Below are 18,500 nucleotides of genomic sequence, written 5' to 3' on the forward strand. Positions count from 1 at the left end.
ATTTCCAATCAACTTGGTCTTCGTATAGATGGACAGGAATTATTTCCGATGTTGCGGCTTCGTTCCTGAGCAGTAACTGCCTCATATTACAACATTCCCCCTCAGGATCGCCTTGCTGGCAAGGCGGTACTGAATACATGCACATCGGTCAGGCCTCGGTAAAACCACTCAAAACCTCAAAGAGGAGAAATAGTGGAAAGAGCGCCATCGCGGTTACACATTTTCCTTTATGAGCTCTTCCGTGTCGATACCTAAGAGGTTGCAGAACTTGGTGAATGGAGAGGGTCCCAGAGGCTTGGTGAGTCCATCAGCGGCCTGTTCCGCGGTAGGAACGTATTCGAGACTAATTTCTCCTGTGTTCAGAACTGCTCGCTGATAATGGAACTTCACATTGAAGTGCTTCGTCCGTTTGTGAAACTCAGGGTTGCGGGAAAGTGCAATGGCAGATTGATTGTCAGCCATGATATTGGTCACCGGTGATTGGAACAGGTGCGTTTCCGCCAGAAAAGTGCGGAGCCATTGTAGGTGAAGGATGGCGTTATACTGGCCAATGTACTCGGCGTGGGTCGTGGACGTGGCCACTTCCCCCTGCCTTCTGGATGACCAGGAAACTGGTGCTCCGGCAAGTTTGAATACATAGCCAGACGTGGAGTATGCACCGTCAGTGACGACGGAGCCACCAAAGTCGGCATCCGTGTATCCGATCAACTGCCCGCTGCGGTATGTGATGCGGTAGAAAAGCGTGGCTTTGATATAACGCAGCAGTCTCTGTAGTGCGGCCTGATGATGCAGTTGCGGTCGGGATATGAAGCGACTCAACGTCCCAAGCGCAAACGCGATATCAGGGCGTGTTCCGACCATGAGATACATCAACGACCCGATAGCGGACCCGAACCGTGATTTAGCGTCTTCGTCTAGCTCGCTTCCTTCCGGAATGTAATTCAGGAGAGCCTTTGGAGCCATCGGTGTAGACTTCGGTTGACAGGACTCCATGCAAAAGTCGGAAAGGACCTTTTGGATGTATTGGTGTTGGTGGATCGAAACACGTCCATCTGCGTGGAACTCGAATTGGATTCCGAGGAATGAACACGGGGTTCCCAGGTCGTTCAGCTTGAACTCCGATTCCAGGGCCATTCGAAGTTGCTGGATCTCGGCGTCGTCCGCTGCTGCAACAAGGAAGTCATCGACGTAGACGCAGACGACACAGTTAGACTTATAGAAGACACAATTGTCGGACTGGGCCATGGTAAACCCGTGAGCCACTAAGACGCGGTGAACGCACTGGTACCAGATCCGTGGTGCCTGCTTCAGTCCGTATAAGGAGCGTTGAAGACGGCAAACGTATCCATCCTCTTCAAACCCCTCTGGCAGCTCCATATAGATGGCGGAGTCGACATCCCCATGTAGGAAAGCAGTGACGGCATCGAATTGGTGGAGTTTCCATCCGCGCAGCACGGCACTCGCAACGATGCTGCGGACGGAATCCATACGGGATACAGCAGCGAAAGTTTCGTGATAATCGATGCCTTGTTTCTGTCGGTAGCCTTTGATCACCAGTCGTGCTTTCCGGATTCCATTATCCTTGGTCTTGAATACCCACTTACAGCCAATGATATGATTTCCGACGGGAACTTCTTTTCGTGGAACCTTTTCCCATGTTCCATGCTCGAGAAGAGACATATATTCTTTCTGAATGGCTGCCCACCACTCCAACTGATTCGGTCCCGACACAGCGTCGTTGAAGGTTGAGGGATCAACGTCTTTTGCAGCGGTGGCATTCAATGTCCCTGTCGCATACACCTTGCCTAGCGACTCCAAGAGACGCCTGGAAGGTCTTCGTCTTCGGCCATACAATGAATAGCCAAGGTCCGGTGTGGCTTGTGTTTCGCTAGGGATTGGATTGACTGGTGAAGGGATATCGACCGGTTGAGAAGGCACATTATCAACTGGATCAGGAGGTACGTTCTCTGGTCCGTCAGGAGACGGAGGCGGCGTAAGCGGCGTGCCCGATGGAGGCAGTATTGGTTCAGGAAAGACAGGTGATGGAGGAGCGTTGTCCGGGAGGTCGTTGCCTGTTTCCCCCTCGATGAACGGCGCCACAGGGGTCCTTTCATCGAACTCGACATCACGGGAGAAGACTGTCCTTCCAGAGTGTACTTCGTAAAGCTTGTACTGGTTGGGTTCGCAGTAACCGAGCAGTCGGCATTCAGACGATCGTGGTCCGAGTTTCCTCCGATGCTCTTTTGGAATCAATACCCATGCGCGGGAGCCGATCCGTCGCAGATGCAACAGCTTGGGCAGCTTCCCGTAGATGACTTCGTACGGTGTCTTTTTCTGTAGGATTGATGCTGGCGCGCGCAGTTTTAAATAGACTACCGTTTCCAAGATCTCGGGCCACCAGGAAGGAGGAAGTTTCGCATCGGACAGGAGCGTGTTGATCCGCTCCCGGATAGTGCGGTTCGTTCGCTCAGCCAGTCCGTTCTGCCCTTTGCAGTATGGCGGCGACGTGTCAAACTCGACTCCCTGGGACTCGAGGTGTGTTCCGATCGGCAAGTATTCTCGTCCATTGTCGGTGAGGAACCGTTTAATCTTGGCGCCGAACTGTCGGTGCACCCAGGTTTCAAATTGTCGAAACTTCTGCAGCGCTTCATGTTTCCATCTCATGGCATAGGCCCACGAGCCACGAGAATAATCGTCAGTGAAGGTGATAACGTACCTGGAGCCATCTTTGGCAACTGGCATTTCCATAATGTCCGAATGGATCATTTCAAATATTCTTGACGAGTGCAGACGTGGCCGTCTTGCACGGGAGTTTCTCTTCTGATGCTGCTTACCCGACATACACGCCGGACACTGCGGCGTTGCCAGCAGTTCTGCCCGAGTCAGCGGTCGGTACGGAGTGCCGGTCTGACGGAGGACCACCCTTAAGTCGCCCCGGTTCAGATGTCCCATCCGAGCGTGCCACAGCGCTTCGGTGGCCTGGTCCACTCCTTCGCTCGCATCTTCTTCGAGTATCCGAGCTTCACCACCGAGTTCAGAGGTGGTCGCCGCGCTTTGCGCACCACTTGACTCCAGAGGGTCGTCGACGTCCATGTCCACCGCCTGCGGTTCCAGGGAATCTGCATGGACACAGTCCGCCGGCGCCCTCGCCAGTTGGACTCGTTCTCGGGATCTTTGGCTCACATAGCACCGCAGGATCAACAGATCCTCCTCCGCATGGTAGGCGGTCCCCACTGTTCGTCCTCGGCGTTGCACAAAGACGTTCTGCGGGTGTGCCACCACCGAGTAGCGGTCACGTAGCAGGTTCGGCACGCTGATCAGGTTCATTCCGATGCGTGGCGCAAAATACACGTTCTTCAACACCAGGGGGTGGTTGAACTTCCCCCAGAGCGTGAGCTTCACCGTACCAATCCCTTCGGCTTCCACTGGATCGCCCGCCGTATCCAACATCTCACGATGGGGCCGCAAGCTAACAAAGCAGCTCCGATCCCAACAGACGTGGCTGGTAGCGGCTGAATCCAAGATCCACCGAGAGGATGGAGTCGGCGCGTGGGTATAAAGGGTCGTCACCCTCGCCCTCACGATATTGATCCTCGGTCTCTTGGAAGTCGGCGGGCCCTGCCGTTCTTCCCTCTGGCTTGATGGTATGAGTTGTAAATCGTGTCTTGGTGAGCCAGAAACACTCCTTTCCGTCTTGAGGGCATGGTCCCTTGACGGTTGCTGTTCGCGCTGTTTCTTCCAGCACTCCGCGGCTACATGGCCGCGCTTCTTACAGTAGGCACATTTCTTCGCGGTCTTCTGAACCGTATTGATAGAGGTGTTGCTTGAGGACCCTTGCGCTCCGCGTGGGAGCGTAGCAGCGTCCTTTCGCTGCACCGTCTGCTCGGCGTTAGCGAGACGGTTTCCAATCGTCGTCGGATTGACGGGGTCCTTGTCATTCTGGATCGCATCCACGACGAGGACGTATTCCGGTCCGATCTGTGTCAATAGAATTGCGATGTGTGCTCGGTCGCCGATGGATCCCGGAGCAATGGCATTCAGCCGGTGCACCAGCAACCGCACACGATCGACAAATTCCCGTGTGCTGGCTGTTGTAAATACAAAAGGAAGCTTAATTCTACTTCTTGAGGAAGTACATGAGGCTATATATACAGCATGAAGTCCAAGTTGATTTCCAATCAACTTGGTTCTTCCTATACATAGAGCAGGAATTATTTCCGATGTTGCGGCTTCATTCCTGAGCAGCAAGTGCCATGTATCACAACATTCCCCCTCAGGATCGCCTTGCTAGCGAGGCGATACTGAATATATGCACATCGGTCAGGCCTCGGTAAAACCACTCAAAACCTCGAAGAGGAGAAATAGTGGAAAGAGCGCCATCCCTGTTACACATCTTCCTTCATGTGTTCTTCAGTGCAGATTCCCAAAAGCTTGCAGAACTTAATAAATGGAGAAGGCCCCAAAGGCTTGGTGAGTCCATCAGCTGCTTGTTCCTCGGTTGGAATATATTCGAGACTAATCTCTCCTGAATTCAGAACAGCTCGCTGGTAATGGAACTTCACGTTGAAATGCTTCGTCCGTTTGTGAAACTCAGGATTACGGGAGAGAGCAATGGCGGATTGGTTGTCAGCCATGATGTTGGTCACCGGCGATCGAAACAGGTCGGTCTCTGCCAGGAACGTGCGGAGCCATTGTAGGTGAAGGATGGCATTGTATTGGCCAATATACTCGGCGTGAGTCGTGGACGTCGCTACTTCCCCCTGTCTTTTGGACGACCAGGAAACTGGTGCTCCCGCAAGTTTGAACACATAGCCGGACGTGGAGTATGCACCATCAGTGACGACCGAGCCACCAAAGTCGGCATCGGTGTATCCGATCAACTGCCCGCTGCGGTATGTGATGCGATAGAATTGAGTGGCCTTGACATAGCGTAGCAGTCTCTGCAGTGCGGCTTGATGATGCGACTGCGGTCGGGATGTGAAACGACTCAACGTCCCAAGCGCAAACGCGATGTCAGGGCGCGTACCGACCATAAGATACATCAGTGATCCGATTGCGGTCCCGAACCGAGCCTTCGTATCTTCATCCAGGTCGCTCCCGTCGGGAACGTTATTCAGGAGAACTTTCGGAGCCATCGGTGTAGACTTCGGTTGACAGGTCTCCATGCAAAAGTCAGAGAGGACCTTTTGGATGTATTGATGTTGGTGAATCGAAATCGATCCGTCCGCGTGGAAGTCAAACTGAATTCCTAGGAATGAACGCGGCTTTCCCAGATCGTTCAGTTTGAACTCCGATTCCAAGGCCCTTCGAAGCTGCTGGATCTCGGCGTCGTCCGCGGCTGCGACCAGAAAGTCGTCAACGTACACGCAGACGACACAGTTAGGCTTATAGAAAACACAGTTGTCGGACTGGGCCATGGTAAAGCCGTGAGCTACCAGGACACGGTGGACGCATTGGTACCAAATCCGTGGTGCCTGCTTTAGTCCGTACAAGGAGCGTCGAAGGCGGCAAACGTATCCATCTTCCTCAAAGCCCTCTGGTAGCTCCATGTAGATTGACGAGTCGACATCACCGTGGAGGAACGCAGTGACGGCATCGAATTGGTGGAGTTTCCACCCACGCAGCACGGCACTCGCAACGATGCTGCGGACCGAATCCATTCGGGATACAGCCGCGAAGGTTTCGTGATAGTCGATGCCATGTTTCTGTCGGTAGCCTTTGATCACCAATCGCGCTTTCCGGATTCCATTAGTCTTCGTCTTGAATACCCACTTACAGCCAATAATCCGATCCCCGGGGGGAACTTCATTTCGTGGAACTTTCTCCCATGTGCCATACTCGAGAAGAGAAGCGTATTCTTTCTGGATCGCAGCCCACCATTCCAGCTGATTGGGTCCTGACACAGCTTCGTGGAAGGTCAGAGGATCCACGTCTTTTGCGACAGTTGCATTCAATGTCCCTGTCGCATACACCTTGCCTAGAGACTCTAAGAGACGCCTGGAAGGTCTTCGTCTTCGGCCATACAAAGAATAACCAAGGTCCTGTGTGGCCTCTGTTTCGTGCTGGATTGGATTGACTGGTGAGGGAACATCAACCGGTTCAGAATCAGACGGCACGTTATTAACTCGCTCACAAGGAGCAGCGTTCTCTAGTTTGTCAGGAGATGGCGGCGGCGTAGGTGGCCCACCAGATGGAGGCAGCATTGGTTCAGGAAAGATAGGTGATGGAGGAGCATTGTCCGGGAGGTCGTTGCCTGTTTCCCCCTCGATGAGTGGCGCCACAGGGGTCCTTTCATCGAACTCGACATCACGGGAAAAGATGGTCCTTCCAGAGTGTACTTCATAAAGCTTGTACTGATTGGGTTCGCAGTACCCGAGCAGTCGGCACTCTGACGATCGTGGTCCGATCTTCGCCCGATGCTCTTTGGGGATCAATACCCATGCGCGGGAGCCGATCCGTCGTAGATGCAACAGCTTGGGTGGCTTCCCGTAGATGACTTCATACGGTGTCTTCTTCTGTAGGATTGATGCTGGCGCGCGCAGCTTAAGATAGACTACCGTGTCTAAGAGCTCGGTCCACCAGGAAGGAGGAAGTTTCGCATCGGACAGGAGCGTGTTGATCCGCTCCCGGATAGTGCGATTCGTGCGTTCCGCCAGCCCGTTCTGCCCTTTGCAGTATGGCGGCGACGTGTCAAACTCAACTCCCTGGGACTCGAGGTGTGTTCCGATCGGCAAGTATTCTCTCCCATTATCGGTGAGGAACCTTTTGATCTGGGCGCCGAACTGTCGGTGCACCCAGGCCTCGAATTGTCGAAACTTCTGCAGCGCTTCATATTTCCATCTCATGGCATAGGCCCAGGAGCCGCGCGAATAATCGTCAGTAAAGGTGATCACGTACCTAGAGCCATCTTTAGCAACTGGCATTTCCATAATGTCCGAATGGATCATTTCAAAGATTCTTGACGAGTGCAGACGTGGCCGTCTTGCACGGGAGTTCCTCTTCTGATGCTGCTTGCCCGACATACACGCTGGACACTGCGGCGTTGCCAGCAGTTCGCTGTGCGTCAGCGGTCGGTACGGAGTGCCGGTCTGCCGGAGGACCACCCTCAAGTCACCCCGGTTCAGATGTCCCATCCGAGCGTGCCACAATGCTTCGGAGGCCTGGTTCACTCCTGTGCACGCATCTTCTTCGAGTATCCGAGCTTCACCACCGAGTTCAGAGGTTGGCGATGCGCATCCTACGCCACTTGACTCCTGAGGGTCGTCGACATCCATGACCACCGCCTGCGGTTCCAGGGGATCTGCATGCCCACGGTTTGTCGGCGCCCTCGCCAGTTGGACTCGCTCTCGGGATCTTGGGCTCACATGGCACCGCAGGATCAACAGATCCTCCTCCGCATGGTAGGCGGTCCCCACGGTTCGTCCTCGGCGCTGCACAAAGACGTTCTGTGGGTGCGCCACCACCGAGTAGCGGTCGCGTAATAGCTTCGGCACGCTGATCAGGTTCATCCCGATGCGTGGCGCGAAATACACGTTCTTCAACACCAGGGGGTGGCTGGACTTCCCCCGGAGCGTGAGCTTCACCGTACCAATCCCTTCGGCTTCCACTGGATCGCCCGCCGTGTCCAACATCTCACGGTACGGCCGCAAGCTAACAAAGCAGCTCCGATCCCAACAGATGTGGCTGGTGGCGGCCGAATCCAGGATCCACCGAGAGGAGGAAGCCGGCGCGTGGGTATAAAGGGTCGTCACCCTCGCCCTCACGATATTGATCCGCGGTCTCTTGGAAGTCGGCGGGCCCTGCCGTTCTTCCCTCTGGCTTACTGGTATGGTTTGCAAATTGTGTCTTGGTGAGCCAGAAACACTCCTTTCCGTCTTTAGGGCATGGTCCCTTGGCGGTTGCTGTTCGCGCTGTTTCTTCCAGCAGTCCACGGCCACATGGCCGCGCTTCTTACAGTAGGTGCATTTCTTTGCGGTCTTCTGCACCGTATTGATAGAGGCGTTGTTTGAGGGTCCTGACACTCCGTGCGGGACCGTAGCAGCGTCCTTTCGCTGCACCGTCTGCTCGGCGTTGGCGAGACGGTTTCCAATCGTCGTTGGATTGACCGGGTCCTTGTCGTTCTGGATGGCATCCACGACGAGGACGTATTCCGGTCCGATTTGGGTCAACAGAATCGCGATGTGTGTTCGGTCACCGATGGATCCCGGAGCAATGGCATTCAGCCGGTGTACCAGTAACCGCACACGATCGACAAATTCCCGTGTGCTGGCGCATCGGGCGGCCGTGGTTTCGCGAAGCTAGGCGAACAGCTCGCAAAACGTGGCCAGCTCCATTCGCCGATATCGTTCTTCCAGCTCATTCCAGAGCTCCCGGGATGTCTCCAGTCCCGCGACGTGCACACTGATATTGGGCGATAGATACCGGAAGATGATATGGTAGGCCTCGGCTTCGCGCCGCGACCATTCCTTATGACGCTCGAAAGCTTGGACCTCCACTTCGAGGCGTGCTTCGATGGCCCTCTGCCGCACCGCCCCATTAAGGTGGGGCTCCACAAGCGGAGTGATATCCGCCGTGATTGGCTTGGCATATTTGAACTGGCAATCTGGACGCTGGAGGTCGCCCGACACCACATCCCAGACCTGCCTGGCTTTCAAGTAGGAAGTCATGAGGCGCTTCCAGGTAGCGTAGTTATCGCTTCCTGTCAGAGGCTCAATGGCTGTGACGGCTCGGTCAGGGGAGTCCTGGACGAGAGCCGACATGATATTGAGGAAGCGGGGTAATATATAATATTAAGTCAAAGAATTGAATGGGTCTCGGGGTGGGTAGAGACGGCACCCGAGTGGTTGCACTCGGGCTCATAACCTGTTGTAAATACAAAAGGAAGCTTAATTCTACTTCTTGAGGAAGTACATGAGGCTATATATACAGCATGAAGTCCAAGTTGATTTCCAATCAACTTGGTTCTTCCTATACATAGAGCAGGAATTATTTCCGATGTTGCGGCTTCATTCCTGAGCAGCAAGTGCCATGTATCACAACACTGGCGCATCGGGCGGCCGTGGTTTCGCGAAGCTGGGCGAACAGCTCGCAAAACGTAGCCAGCTCCATGCGCCGGTATCTTTCCTCTAATTCATTCCAGAGCTCGCGAGAGGTCTCTAGTCCCGCGACGTGCACACTGATATTGGGAGAGATGTACCGGAAGATAATATGATAGGCCTCGGCTTCGCGCCTCGACCATTCTTTATGACGCTCGAAAGCTTGGACCTCCACTTCGAGGCGTGCTTCGATGGCCCTCTGCCGCACCGCCCCATTAAGGTGGGGCTCCACAAGCGGAGTGATATCCGCTGTGATTGGCTTGGCATATTTGAACTGGCAATCTGGACGCTGGAGGTCGCCCGACACCACATCCCAGACCTGCCTGGCTTTCAAGTAGGAAGTCATGAGGCGCTTCCAGGTAGCGTAGTTATCGCTTCCTGTCAGAGGCTCAATGGCTGTGACGGCCCGGTCGGGGGTGTCCTGGACGAGAGCCGACATGATGTTGAGAAAGCGGGGTAATATAACTATAATCACAAGTCAAGTCAAGAGAACCAAGGGTCTCGGTATGAGTAGAGACGGCACCCGAGTGATTGCACTCGGGCTCATAACCTGTTGTAAGTTGCAAAAGGAAGCTTGTTGATTCTACTTATTTCTGAGGGGATACAAGAGGCTATATATACAACATGAAGTCCAAGTTGATTTCCAATCAACTTGGTCTTCGTATAGATGGACAGGAATTATTTCCGATGTTGCGGCTTCGTTCCTGAGCAGTAACTGCCTCATATTACAACACCCGTCATTGGAACAGGATTACTATGAACAATTTAATCGACCGAACGTGCACATCGTTGATACAAAGTCCCACCCTATCGTGGAATTGACACCGACCGGCATCATGACAGATGACGGAAAACAATATGAAGTCGGAATCATTGCTGTTGCGACTGGGTTTGACGCGTCGACTGGCGGCCTCTCCAGGCTGGGTATCAAGGATGCCAACGGCGTCGACTTGAGTGAACACTGGAAAAATGGAATCTCAACTCACCTGGGAATGATGATCCCCGGGTTCCCAAACATGTTCATGCCCTATGGGATTCAGTGTCCAGCCCCGTTCACAAATGGGCCGGTCTTTATCGAGCACCAGGCGGACTTCGTCCGTGATCTGGTGCAGAAGATGCAGAGCGAGAGTATCCACTCCATCGATCCGCGTCCAGATGCGGCGGACGCCTGGAAGGCTGAAGTTAAATCCGTTGGGGATAAAACACTTTTCTCGCAGGCCAAGTCGTGGTATAATGGTGCAAATATTCCGGGGAAGACGGTTGAAATGCTCTATTATCTCGGTGGCGTTGTTCGTTGGCGTGAGAAGTGTGTAGAAGCTCTTGGACCTAAATTTGGAGAGTCATTTGCTTGTCATTAGATGCTGCAGTCTGATTATTGGTGGCTTAGTCTAGTTAAATACAAAATGTTGCTGTTATCAATTATTATCATCGTGCGTTGATACAAATTTAGACACAGCCTCTTTTATCCGTTAATGATCAGCGTCGTGATGTCTCACTTGACCCAGGCCTTTAAAATATTTCTTGATGATTGATTCCTCCTCCCCTGCATTCTGTTTCCTTCTTGTACAACCTTAGTGGTTGGATTTGACCGAATATCTCTACAATCATGTAGGCATAGTAAAGTAATATGCCGAGATATCGAGCGGTAACTTGCCCCCAGATGAGGTGGAATTATACGGAGTGACCCGCCTTTTCTTGTGTTTTGTATAATAATCTGGTATATATGGCATTAAGGTTGTCGTACCACCGGGTATCTTAGCCAGCTATGAGGTATTCCAACCTACCCCATGATAGTCGTTCTTTGCTTCAATCAATCAACTCAATCGACTCGAATTGGTTCCGCTTGACCTCGCCCTGTTGCCTGTTCGTCCAGAAGAATTGCTGGCCCATTCCATCTCACCTTGCCCCGAGGAAGCGCTTTTTCTTCATTCCTGATGAGCTAGCATTCTCGTGTCACCGAGTGGCGATAGACGTTCAGATTGACAGTATCTATCCGAAGTCAAAAGATATGAGCTCACCTACCCGACAAGATGGAACATTCTCGATAGGAACCTTGATATTTCAAACGAATGAGAGCATCCACCGTGCTCTACGTGCTGAGGAGTTTTAAGTTCGCTATTGACCAAGGTCCTCGCAATGCCCTACTTGGCTCATAGCGTCCAACCCAAATCCCAACAGTTCGCATCTTTGTTTGGATCTAGATTGCATTCAGTCCCATTTCAGTACCGGGGGAGTATTGGTGAAACTAAGTGGCGAGCGGATGACATTGCACAAAGTTTCGATGGGGAAGATAGAGCGTCTAGATTAGCAACGGCTGATAAGAGCATGGACCCTGTGGGTCTAATCGGGAACTAGGCACGGACGATGATACCCGGAGGGTGGAGAACCTACCCCCTCCCGTCCACCAGCCTTTTTCTGTATGCTTGGAGATAGCACGTCAACAGCCGAGGCTTGTCCTCTTCCGTATATAATATAACCATCAGTCTTCCGGCTTCATTGAACGCTGTCTCAGATACGCACCTCCCTTCTTCAGCTGTAACGGATCCCTCAATCTCACAATCAACATGACGCTCTCGCTTGCCAACAAAAACGCCATTGTAACAGGCGGTTCCCGGGGTATGTGTCTTGGGACGCTACTAACAGTGGCTCCACATTTTGTCTAAAAGGTCTGGACATTCCGACTGACAAATAAATCCTAGGCATTGGCTTGGCGATAGCACAGGAGTTGGCACGTAGGGGAGCTTCAGTCCTTATTACATATGTGTCTTCGAAACCAAGAGCCGACAAGGCTGTTTCCGAGATCCAGAGCATTGCTCATAACGAAGCGAAAGTCGCGGCTGTGCATGCTGATTCAGCGAATGCTGCCGAAGCCGCTCGTCTTGTTGTGGCCGAAGCCCACAAGATCTTGGGCTCCATCGATATTATCGTAAACAATGCGGTAGACGGTTCAGATATCAATCTGGCGGCGGTGACCACAGAAAACTTTGACAATTTATTTCACGCAAATCTCTTGTTCCCTTTGCTCTTAGTCAGGGAGAGTCAGCAACATCTGCGGAAGAAGGCTCGGATCGTGAATATCAGCTCTACATCAGCACGTCGTCGTACGTTGCAATCATGGCCCCGCTAAAACACCCTCCGCGAAACCAAATAGGATGGTTCATTCGGCTGATAAGTGCACAGCATATCCCGAGGCAATCACGTATGCTGCATCCAAAGCAGCGCTCGAAAATATTACATCGGCGTTAGCGTTCCAGCTCGGTATTTATACCCATCATTTCAAGTTCGGTCTCAGCAAAAACGAAACCAGAACTACACTGACTTGAAAACTGTGCTTTAGGACGAGAGTTTGAGGCCACCGTTAATGCGGTGAACCCTGGACCTGTTAGAACGGATATGTAAGTTTTTTAATCGCTCCCCAGTCGAATTTTCCAGTGCTTGCTCTTATAGAAAATATTGACCCATTGGAAAAATGCATCGGCAATTCGAAAGCTCTTTGAACCAACTAACCAAATTTTGCAACCAGGTGGAACAAAACGCCGGGATACGAGGAGGTAGAAAAGGCTATCCATCCCGCTACAGCCGCGGGTGACCGTATAGGTAATCCAACCGATATTGCAGACATCGTCGCTTTTCTGTGTGAAGAACAGTCGAGGTGGATTAGTGGAAGCACGGTCTGCGCGAACGGAGGGTATGTTCCAACATGAGGACGGCCTACAGTACAGCCTTAAGCGGGTGATGTGCTTAGCTAGAATAAAGGCATATGGAGAATTCAAATAACCGTTCCCTACCGATGAGGTAGCATGACATCCATCAGACTTGATGCAGGTTTTCTCCCTGTGGCAGATGATTCCGCGACTGTTTCCAGGTCCAGCGCTTGCTGGATGTTTCCGCTTGAGGCCTATATCAGGGCCCCCCCTTTGTGTTTCTCCTCTTCCTCCGTTCTGACGGCCAGCTAGATGCTTAAACCCAAATGCCTTCTGGCTTTCCCTCTTCTTCCTGTGCGTAGCAAGCCTATCAAGACTTCTTGTTCTTAGTTTGTTGCACATATCAACTGCTTAATTCAATGTGCGGTTCTCTTGTTGCCGTACTAGGACATCGCCCAGGGCCATCACAACCTAACCGGTTGAGGTTAGCCTGTAGGCTCACATGGCGACCTGTACGCTCTCTGTCAGATTGTCCGTCCGGATTCATCGAGTCCTTGAGCAGACACTGCGATGTTCCTGATAGCTTCATCCAATCATTGATCTCTCCAAGAAACCCCCTCCTCCCCCCTCTTAAGATGACGCAGAGAGTCCGAAATTCCGAGTTATACCGTTCGTCCATAGAAATTCCTGTTGAAGTTGATCAATTATCGTTTGGAAAGCGTCTCCCATCACCCGCCATGGACCAGGGCGGAAGCGGGGCGCGGGAGGCGGGGTCTGTGCCACCCCGCACGCTCATCACCTTTATGCATGTGCGGAGTACGGAGTACATGGCACCAAGATAAGGGTGGCGATGCAGAGTGGGGCGGCGCTTAGATTGTCGCTTAGATTGTCGCGAAGCTTGTCTCTTTTATCGCTTAGATATCGTTTGGATCACCCTAGTCGCACTTGGTCTCCCGGCATGCAGCGGAACCTTGCTGTAGCCTCCAGGCGCTTGACTGAACATTTGGGCAGCGAGCGAAGTCGGCGAAATGTTATTCGGAACTGCTAATTTCGACATCTCTGTTTGACCTTGTCAAGTCCCCGAGCAATCACAGCTTTGCCTTCGACGACGCCAAAACGTCCTCAACGGGTTTGAGAGCAGCCCGGGTACAGCCAAATGAGTGGTAGCTGCCCCTCCACTCCAGCCTCATATTTATGGACGACTAAAAACCCTCCGATCCGCTCCACCTCGATTCTGATTTCCGCCGCACGTCCCAGTCTCAGTCACACTGCATGCCGGATCTACAGATGCTCGATACCCTGGGCCCCTGTCAGTTCCGGTCACTTGGCCACGGATCCATGGTCATGACAGCAAGCCTTGTGATCAACCTAATTCCCCAATTTTCGGCTGATAGGAGTCGCCGAGGTTCGTGCCACCACCAGCGGGTCTCGTAATGTAGGACGCGTCGTCATCACCATCGTCGGTACCCGAGGCATTCATCATTTGACGGCCTGGATCCGGATAATCATGATCTGACATGGACTACTACGACGACCTATGCTCGACATTCTCGAGTCGAGAAGCCATGAACAATTGAATACAAGATCGACCGCGCCGAGGGATGAACACTATCCGGAGATATCACTGACCCTCTTCAGACACTGCGATACAAGCCATGCGAGGTAACTTGTAGCGAGTGGATTCAAAGTTCGCTCTACGATTTCCAATACGTTGAAGCAAAAATTCTTGTCAAAATTACACATTTACCATTGTAAAGAGTGCTTAGTATGATGTGAATGACATATTTCAGTAATAGCGCAAATTCAACATGAAGATCAACCCTGGTTGCTCTTGTGCACAGTTCTTTCAACACATGTCAATGAAAGTTGCTCTCCTCAAGTCAAGTCCAGTCCGCGAGCTCCATAGCTTTGTTTTTCCGTCCAAACACCTATGTGCGAGGATTTCATAGAAAGCACTCATCAAACAAGAAACCTGTCAGTCTCAGCCAGTACATCTGATATTTCAATTCTTTGTGCTTCCCTCATCTTGCACCGCCTGCATCTTGGGAGAGTAGTCAGCGTGATGGTCATGGATGAGGGGGGCCTGCCTCCTAAAAATTGCGGCCCAGTAGATGCCCGAAATGGCAAGGACACCCGCAAAAACAACACAACTCCAGTTCATGTAGGTTAAAGTGACCGGCAGATAGAGTGGGAAGCAGAGCATAATAGCCATAAACAGGGACCACAAGATAGCAATCCCGAAGACCATATCGCCTGCCCAGCCTCCGAGGTTTAACCAGCGTGCGTCGTCAAATGTTTTGCGCCCTCTAATCAATGCAAGAACAAGAGAAGTCATAATGACAGAAATGAGGCAAAGGTTGGCTGCACCAAGGAGTGCATTCATAGCGGTGTAAGAGCCAATGCTGATGAGACCAATAAGAAGGGTAAGGAGCGTGTTGAAAAATAGAGCGTTCAGCGGCAGGCTGTCGCGAGACGATAATTTTGACATAGTGCAGGAGAAAGGCAGGAGGCCCTCGCAACTGAACGACCAATACAATCGAGACCAGCTAATCAGGCTTGCAAGACCAGCAACCGAAACGCAAAGAATAATCAGAACCATTCCGAAGATGGCCATCCCGTTGGAACGAAAACCGTTGACCATGAGTTGCATAAGCGGTTGACCTCCGAGGGGCGTTAGCAAGCTGGTAGGGTTGACGTTACAAAACTCGTAGACCAAGATCATGGCCACACCCGTGACGAAGCTCATGAGAAAAGACCCAATAATCACCTGCGGCACTTGCTTTCTTGGGTTTTCCATCTCATCGGTTAAGTGAGTTGCGTTGTCGAAACTAGCCAAACAGGCATAGGAGGGCAGCAGTGCGACAAAGAAGACCGTGCCATCGGTCCAGCCAGATTCATTGACGTAGTCAAGAAAGACAAAGTGAGCAGGTTGCTTTGTTTGAACGCGTACCAGGAGGCCAATAAGGATATACAACGCGGTTATGTTTATGGCGAAGCAGGCCACGATGAGAGTCCAATTCAGGGCCTTGAAGATGACTGGCATGTTGAGGGTCAGGAATACGAGCGCAAATGCGACGTAGAGGAGGTAGGTCTGCCAGGGGTAGGCAACAAAATCCGGATGCGTGGCCTCCACCAAGCTCATAGTCAGTTGAGCCGGGTACAGAACAGATGCCGAGGTGATGAAGAACCATCCAGCATTACTGAGCCAGCCCATCACATAACCAAGTGAGCGCTCGTACTTAGAACCGGCGAGAGCGATAACCCAATACGCAGGACCTGGTGATGAGATATTAGCCCCTAGATACATGGCTAACGGATAGTGATTATTGAGGACGAACCTGCAGAATGTGGGATGGCAGATGCCAGCTCACAGACAGCCAGACAGACAAAGACCTGAAAGAATCCCATCAAGATGAAACCCCAGAAGTACGCTGGTGAGCCCCCTAGACCGATAACCATGGACAGATAGAAACCAATGGCAAGGGGGGCTGAGGTCAGGGAGTATTGGATGCCGATGGCACCGAGCAGGGAAAAATGGGTCTTGGGCTTGACCTCGCCTTGTCTAGACTCATTTGTGGGTGCCGTTTCAAACTGGTCAGAACTCGAAAGCGCCTTCAGTCCTGCAGACTTTTCGGCCTCGTCTTTCGAGAAATCCATGATAGGGCTGGCGCAACGGGCTTTGCCAGCGACAAAAATAAACAAGAAGCTTGTAGAAACTCTTTCAGAGCAAAAGTGTTTCCGAGTAGGAAAGGTTGGAGTACAATTAGAATGAAGGCTGGGACGGCCTAAAGATGCGAGCGACAGAGCTCTTCATTATATCTGCCGGAGGTAGATAGAGTTATGGTGTTGCCACCAGTCCTCGAGCGATCATTCGTTGCTGCAAGGACCCGGATAGCCTTTCGCACGATCCCTTATCAAGCCTACTCCAAACTCAATTTTACCCCAGACTCTACCCCGCAAACCACAAGTTGCCCTAGGAGGGTAAAATCAATTGGGCCGTTGGTGGCGCAGAATCAACTTCCTCGGATCCCGGGATTATCGCTACATTTTTGCGGAGGGAAGTAGCGGCTACGGAGTACAGGAGAGCCTTAGCGTCCATAACATTAATGCTCGGACCTTTTTGTCGCAACTTTGTTTATAGAGGGGTAAAGGTCATCGAAAGGGCAAACGCGTAAAATTGGCCTGTTCGGGTAAAAACGGCTAGGAAGACATGCGCGATTTGAGCATGTATGTGAAGAATGCGCGTTCCCCAGGATAACGCGCAAGCTCCACAAGCGCATGCGACCCTGTCCAAGGAATATATGAAATTTCACACCCATGATAGATGATGAAAGTTGGAGGTGGGAGTGGATATTTAGGCGAGCCAATATGAGAGGATTAGCAATCCCGTGTGTTGGCCTATTCTCTTGTCGTACATCCACCGTAAGCGTTCGCTCGAGATGATTTCGTTAATCCTGACGATCTTCCCGACATTCGATGGGGACATACTTTTCTTGAGAGATTCGCAAGCCCTGGGCGATTCCTTGGAAACGGCTTTAAAGAAGCCGCTACTGAATCGAGCCTCCTTATCTGGAAAGCCATTCTCAGGTCGCAACCTAAGTCGAGATGCGTTCGGATGTAGCGTAGCTACGTGTATAACCCAACAAGATGATTAACTTGTATGACTACTACGTAGTAGAGAGCTTTTATAAAACCAGGAGGATGACCGTTCAGAAAGTATTATTGCACTGAACGCCTCCACAAGACGAGCAAAATGTAGATAAACAGAACTGTGGGGTAAAGCGCTCGTTTGGGTATGGACCAAGTATCGACTGGGTGCTCAATAGATGCCTGATGAATATCTGAGTAATCAGTGATGGCTCAGTGTGTCTGATTCCCGGACTGAAATTTACTCAGTGAGCCTGACTCTGAGCGCCCTCATAAAAGCGGCGGCAGCTAAAATAGGAAAGCTCCACCTGGCATAGGAAAAATGTTACGTATAGTGGCCTACGTAAGCCTACAGAAACCATGACTATAACCTCGACTCTTTCATAATCCACAGTACAGGCATCTACGATTTTTAGAAGGACTTCCATCGGAATGGCGTTGGCCAGAATCCTTCCACTATGAAGTCTACATCTTATCATGGGGTTTTTGGCGGTGCGTGCCCGCGCCCACACTCTCTGTGAAGCCTTATCTGACACGAGCGCACGTAACTAACCTAGTACTCGCTAGAGCATTACTTGCTTCACACCCTAATCATCTGAATCTGATAGAAATTCTTAGCCACAAAAGAGACTGATAGTTTGAATGTTGATTTGAGCAATCTTGGTTGCCAGTAATTGGGTAGAACACCTAAGGTACGATAAATTGGACGACTTCCATCCATCGCCACGTATGCTCATCAGCGAGTCTTCCTGATCCTTTCCATATCACAATTGAGTGTCAATTATCAGCAATATTTGAGCACCAGGCGCTTAAACTATGGATCTCCTCCCTATTATATTATAAGTCGCTGTGTAAAGTGTGGATCGGTACGTACTTACCGTAGCCGATGGTCCCACCAGGGACCCTCACGCCGACAGTTGTGTTTCCAATCTGTATTGCTCCCTTTCCCAGTCCCTAGAGTTCTAGTAACAGACAGCTCAAAGCCCTCGCCCTCCAAACTTGTCTTGGGGGTGGTGAGCCAACATCTAGAGCTAGGGCGACACCAGAAGCGTTTGCGGTATCCAATGAACCCTTCCCCGACATCCTTGAAGAAAGACTGAAGCCATTTGGAGGT

General features: G+C 51.7%; 5 protein-coding genes across 5 annotated transcripts; 2 read left to right on the plus strand and 3 right to left on the minus strand.

Annotated features, from left to right (window-relative positions):
• Nucleotides 1-213: 213 nt before the first annotated feature.
• Nucleotides 214-8,759, minus strand: N7496_011140 (uncharacterized protein; the record flags this gene model as incomplete). Its single annotated transcript, XM_056704053.1, has 3 exons — nt 214-4,084; nt 4,390-8,265; nt 8,320-8,759. The coding sequence occupies 3 exons, from the start codon at nt 8,757-8,759 to the stop codon at nt 214-216; spliced, it is 8,187 nt and encodes a 2,728-aa protein (XP_056550013.1).
• Nucleotides 8,760-8,985: 226 nt separating this feature from the next.
• N7496_011141 (DUF4219 domain-containing protein) lies at nt 8,986-9,534 on the minus strand (the record flags this gene model as incomplete). Its single annotated transcript, XM_056704054.1, has 1 exon — nt 8,986-9,534. One exon carries the CDS (start codon nt 9,532-9,534, stop codon nt 8,986-8,988), a length of 549 nt encoding a protein of 182 aa, XP_056550014.1.
• A 397-nt stretch (nt 9,535-9,931) lies between these two features.
• N7496_011142 (uncharacterized protein) lies at nt 9,932-10,453 on the plus strand (the record flags this gene model as incomplete). The annotated part of the gene is made up of 1 exon (XM_056704055.1): nt 9,932-10,453. One exon carries the CDS (start codon nt 9,932-9,934, stop codon nt 10,451-10,453), a length of 522 nt encoding a protein of 173 aa, XP_056550015.1.
• A 1,206-nt stretch (nt 10,454-11,659) lies between these two features.
• N7496_011143 (SDR family NAD(P)-dependent oxidoreductase) lies at nt 11,660-12,799 on the plus strand (the record flags this gene model as incomplete). The annotated part of the gene is made up of 5 exons (XM_056704056.1): nt 11,660-11,711; nt 11,795-12,196; nt 12,276-12,353; nt 12,433-12,490; nt 12,619-12,799. The coding sequence occupies 5 exons, from the start codon at nt 11,660-11,662 to the stop codon at nt 12,797-12,799; spliced, it is 771 nt and encodes a 256-aa protein (XP_056550016.1).
• A 1,942-nt stretch (nt 12,800-14,741) lies between these two features.
• On the minus strand, nt 14,742-16,396 carry N7496_011144 (uncharacterized protein; the record flags this gene model as incomplete). Its single annotated transcript, XM_056704057.1, has 2 exons — nt 14,742-16,015; nt 16,078-16,396. The coding sequence occupies 2 exons, from the start codon at nt 16,394-16,396 to the stop codon at nt 14,742-14,744; spliced, it is 1,593 nt and encodes a 530-aa protein (XP_056550017.1).
• Nucleotides 16,397-18,500: the final 2,104 nt, after the last annotated feature.

The sequence above is a fragment of the Penicillium cataractarum genome (assembly GCF_028827025.1).
Source record: "Penicillium cataractarum strain IBT 29864 chromosome Unknown utg000009l, whole genome shotgun sequence".
NCBI classification, from domain to species: domain Eukaryota; kingdom Fungi; phylum Ascomycota; class Eurotiomycetes; order Eurotiales; family Aspergillaceae; genus Penicillium; species Penicillium cataractarum.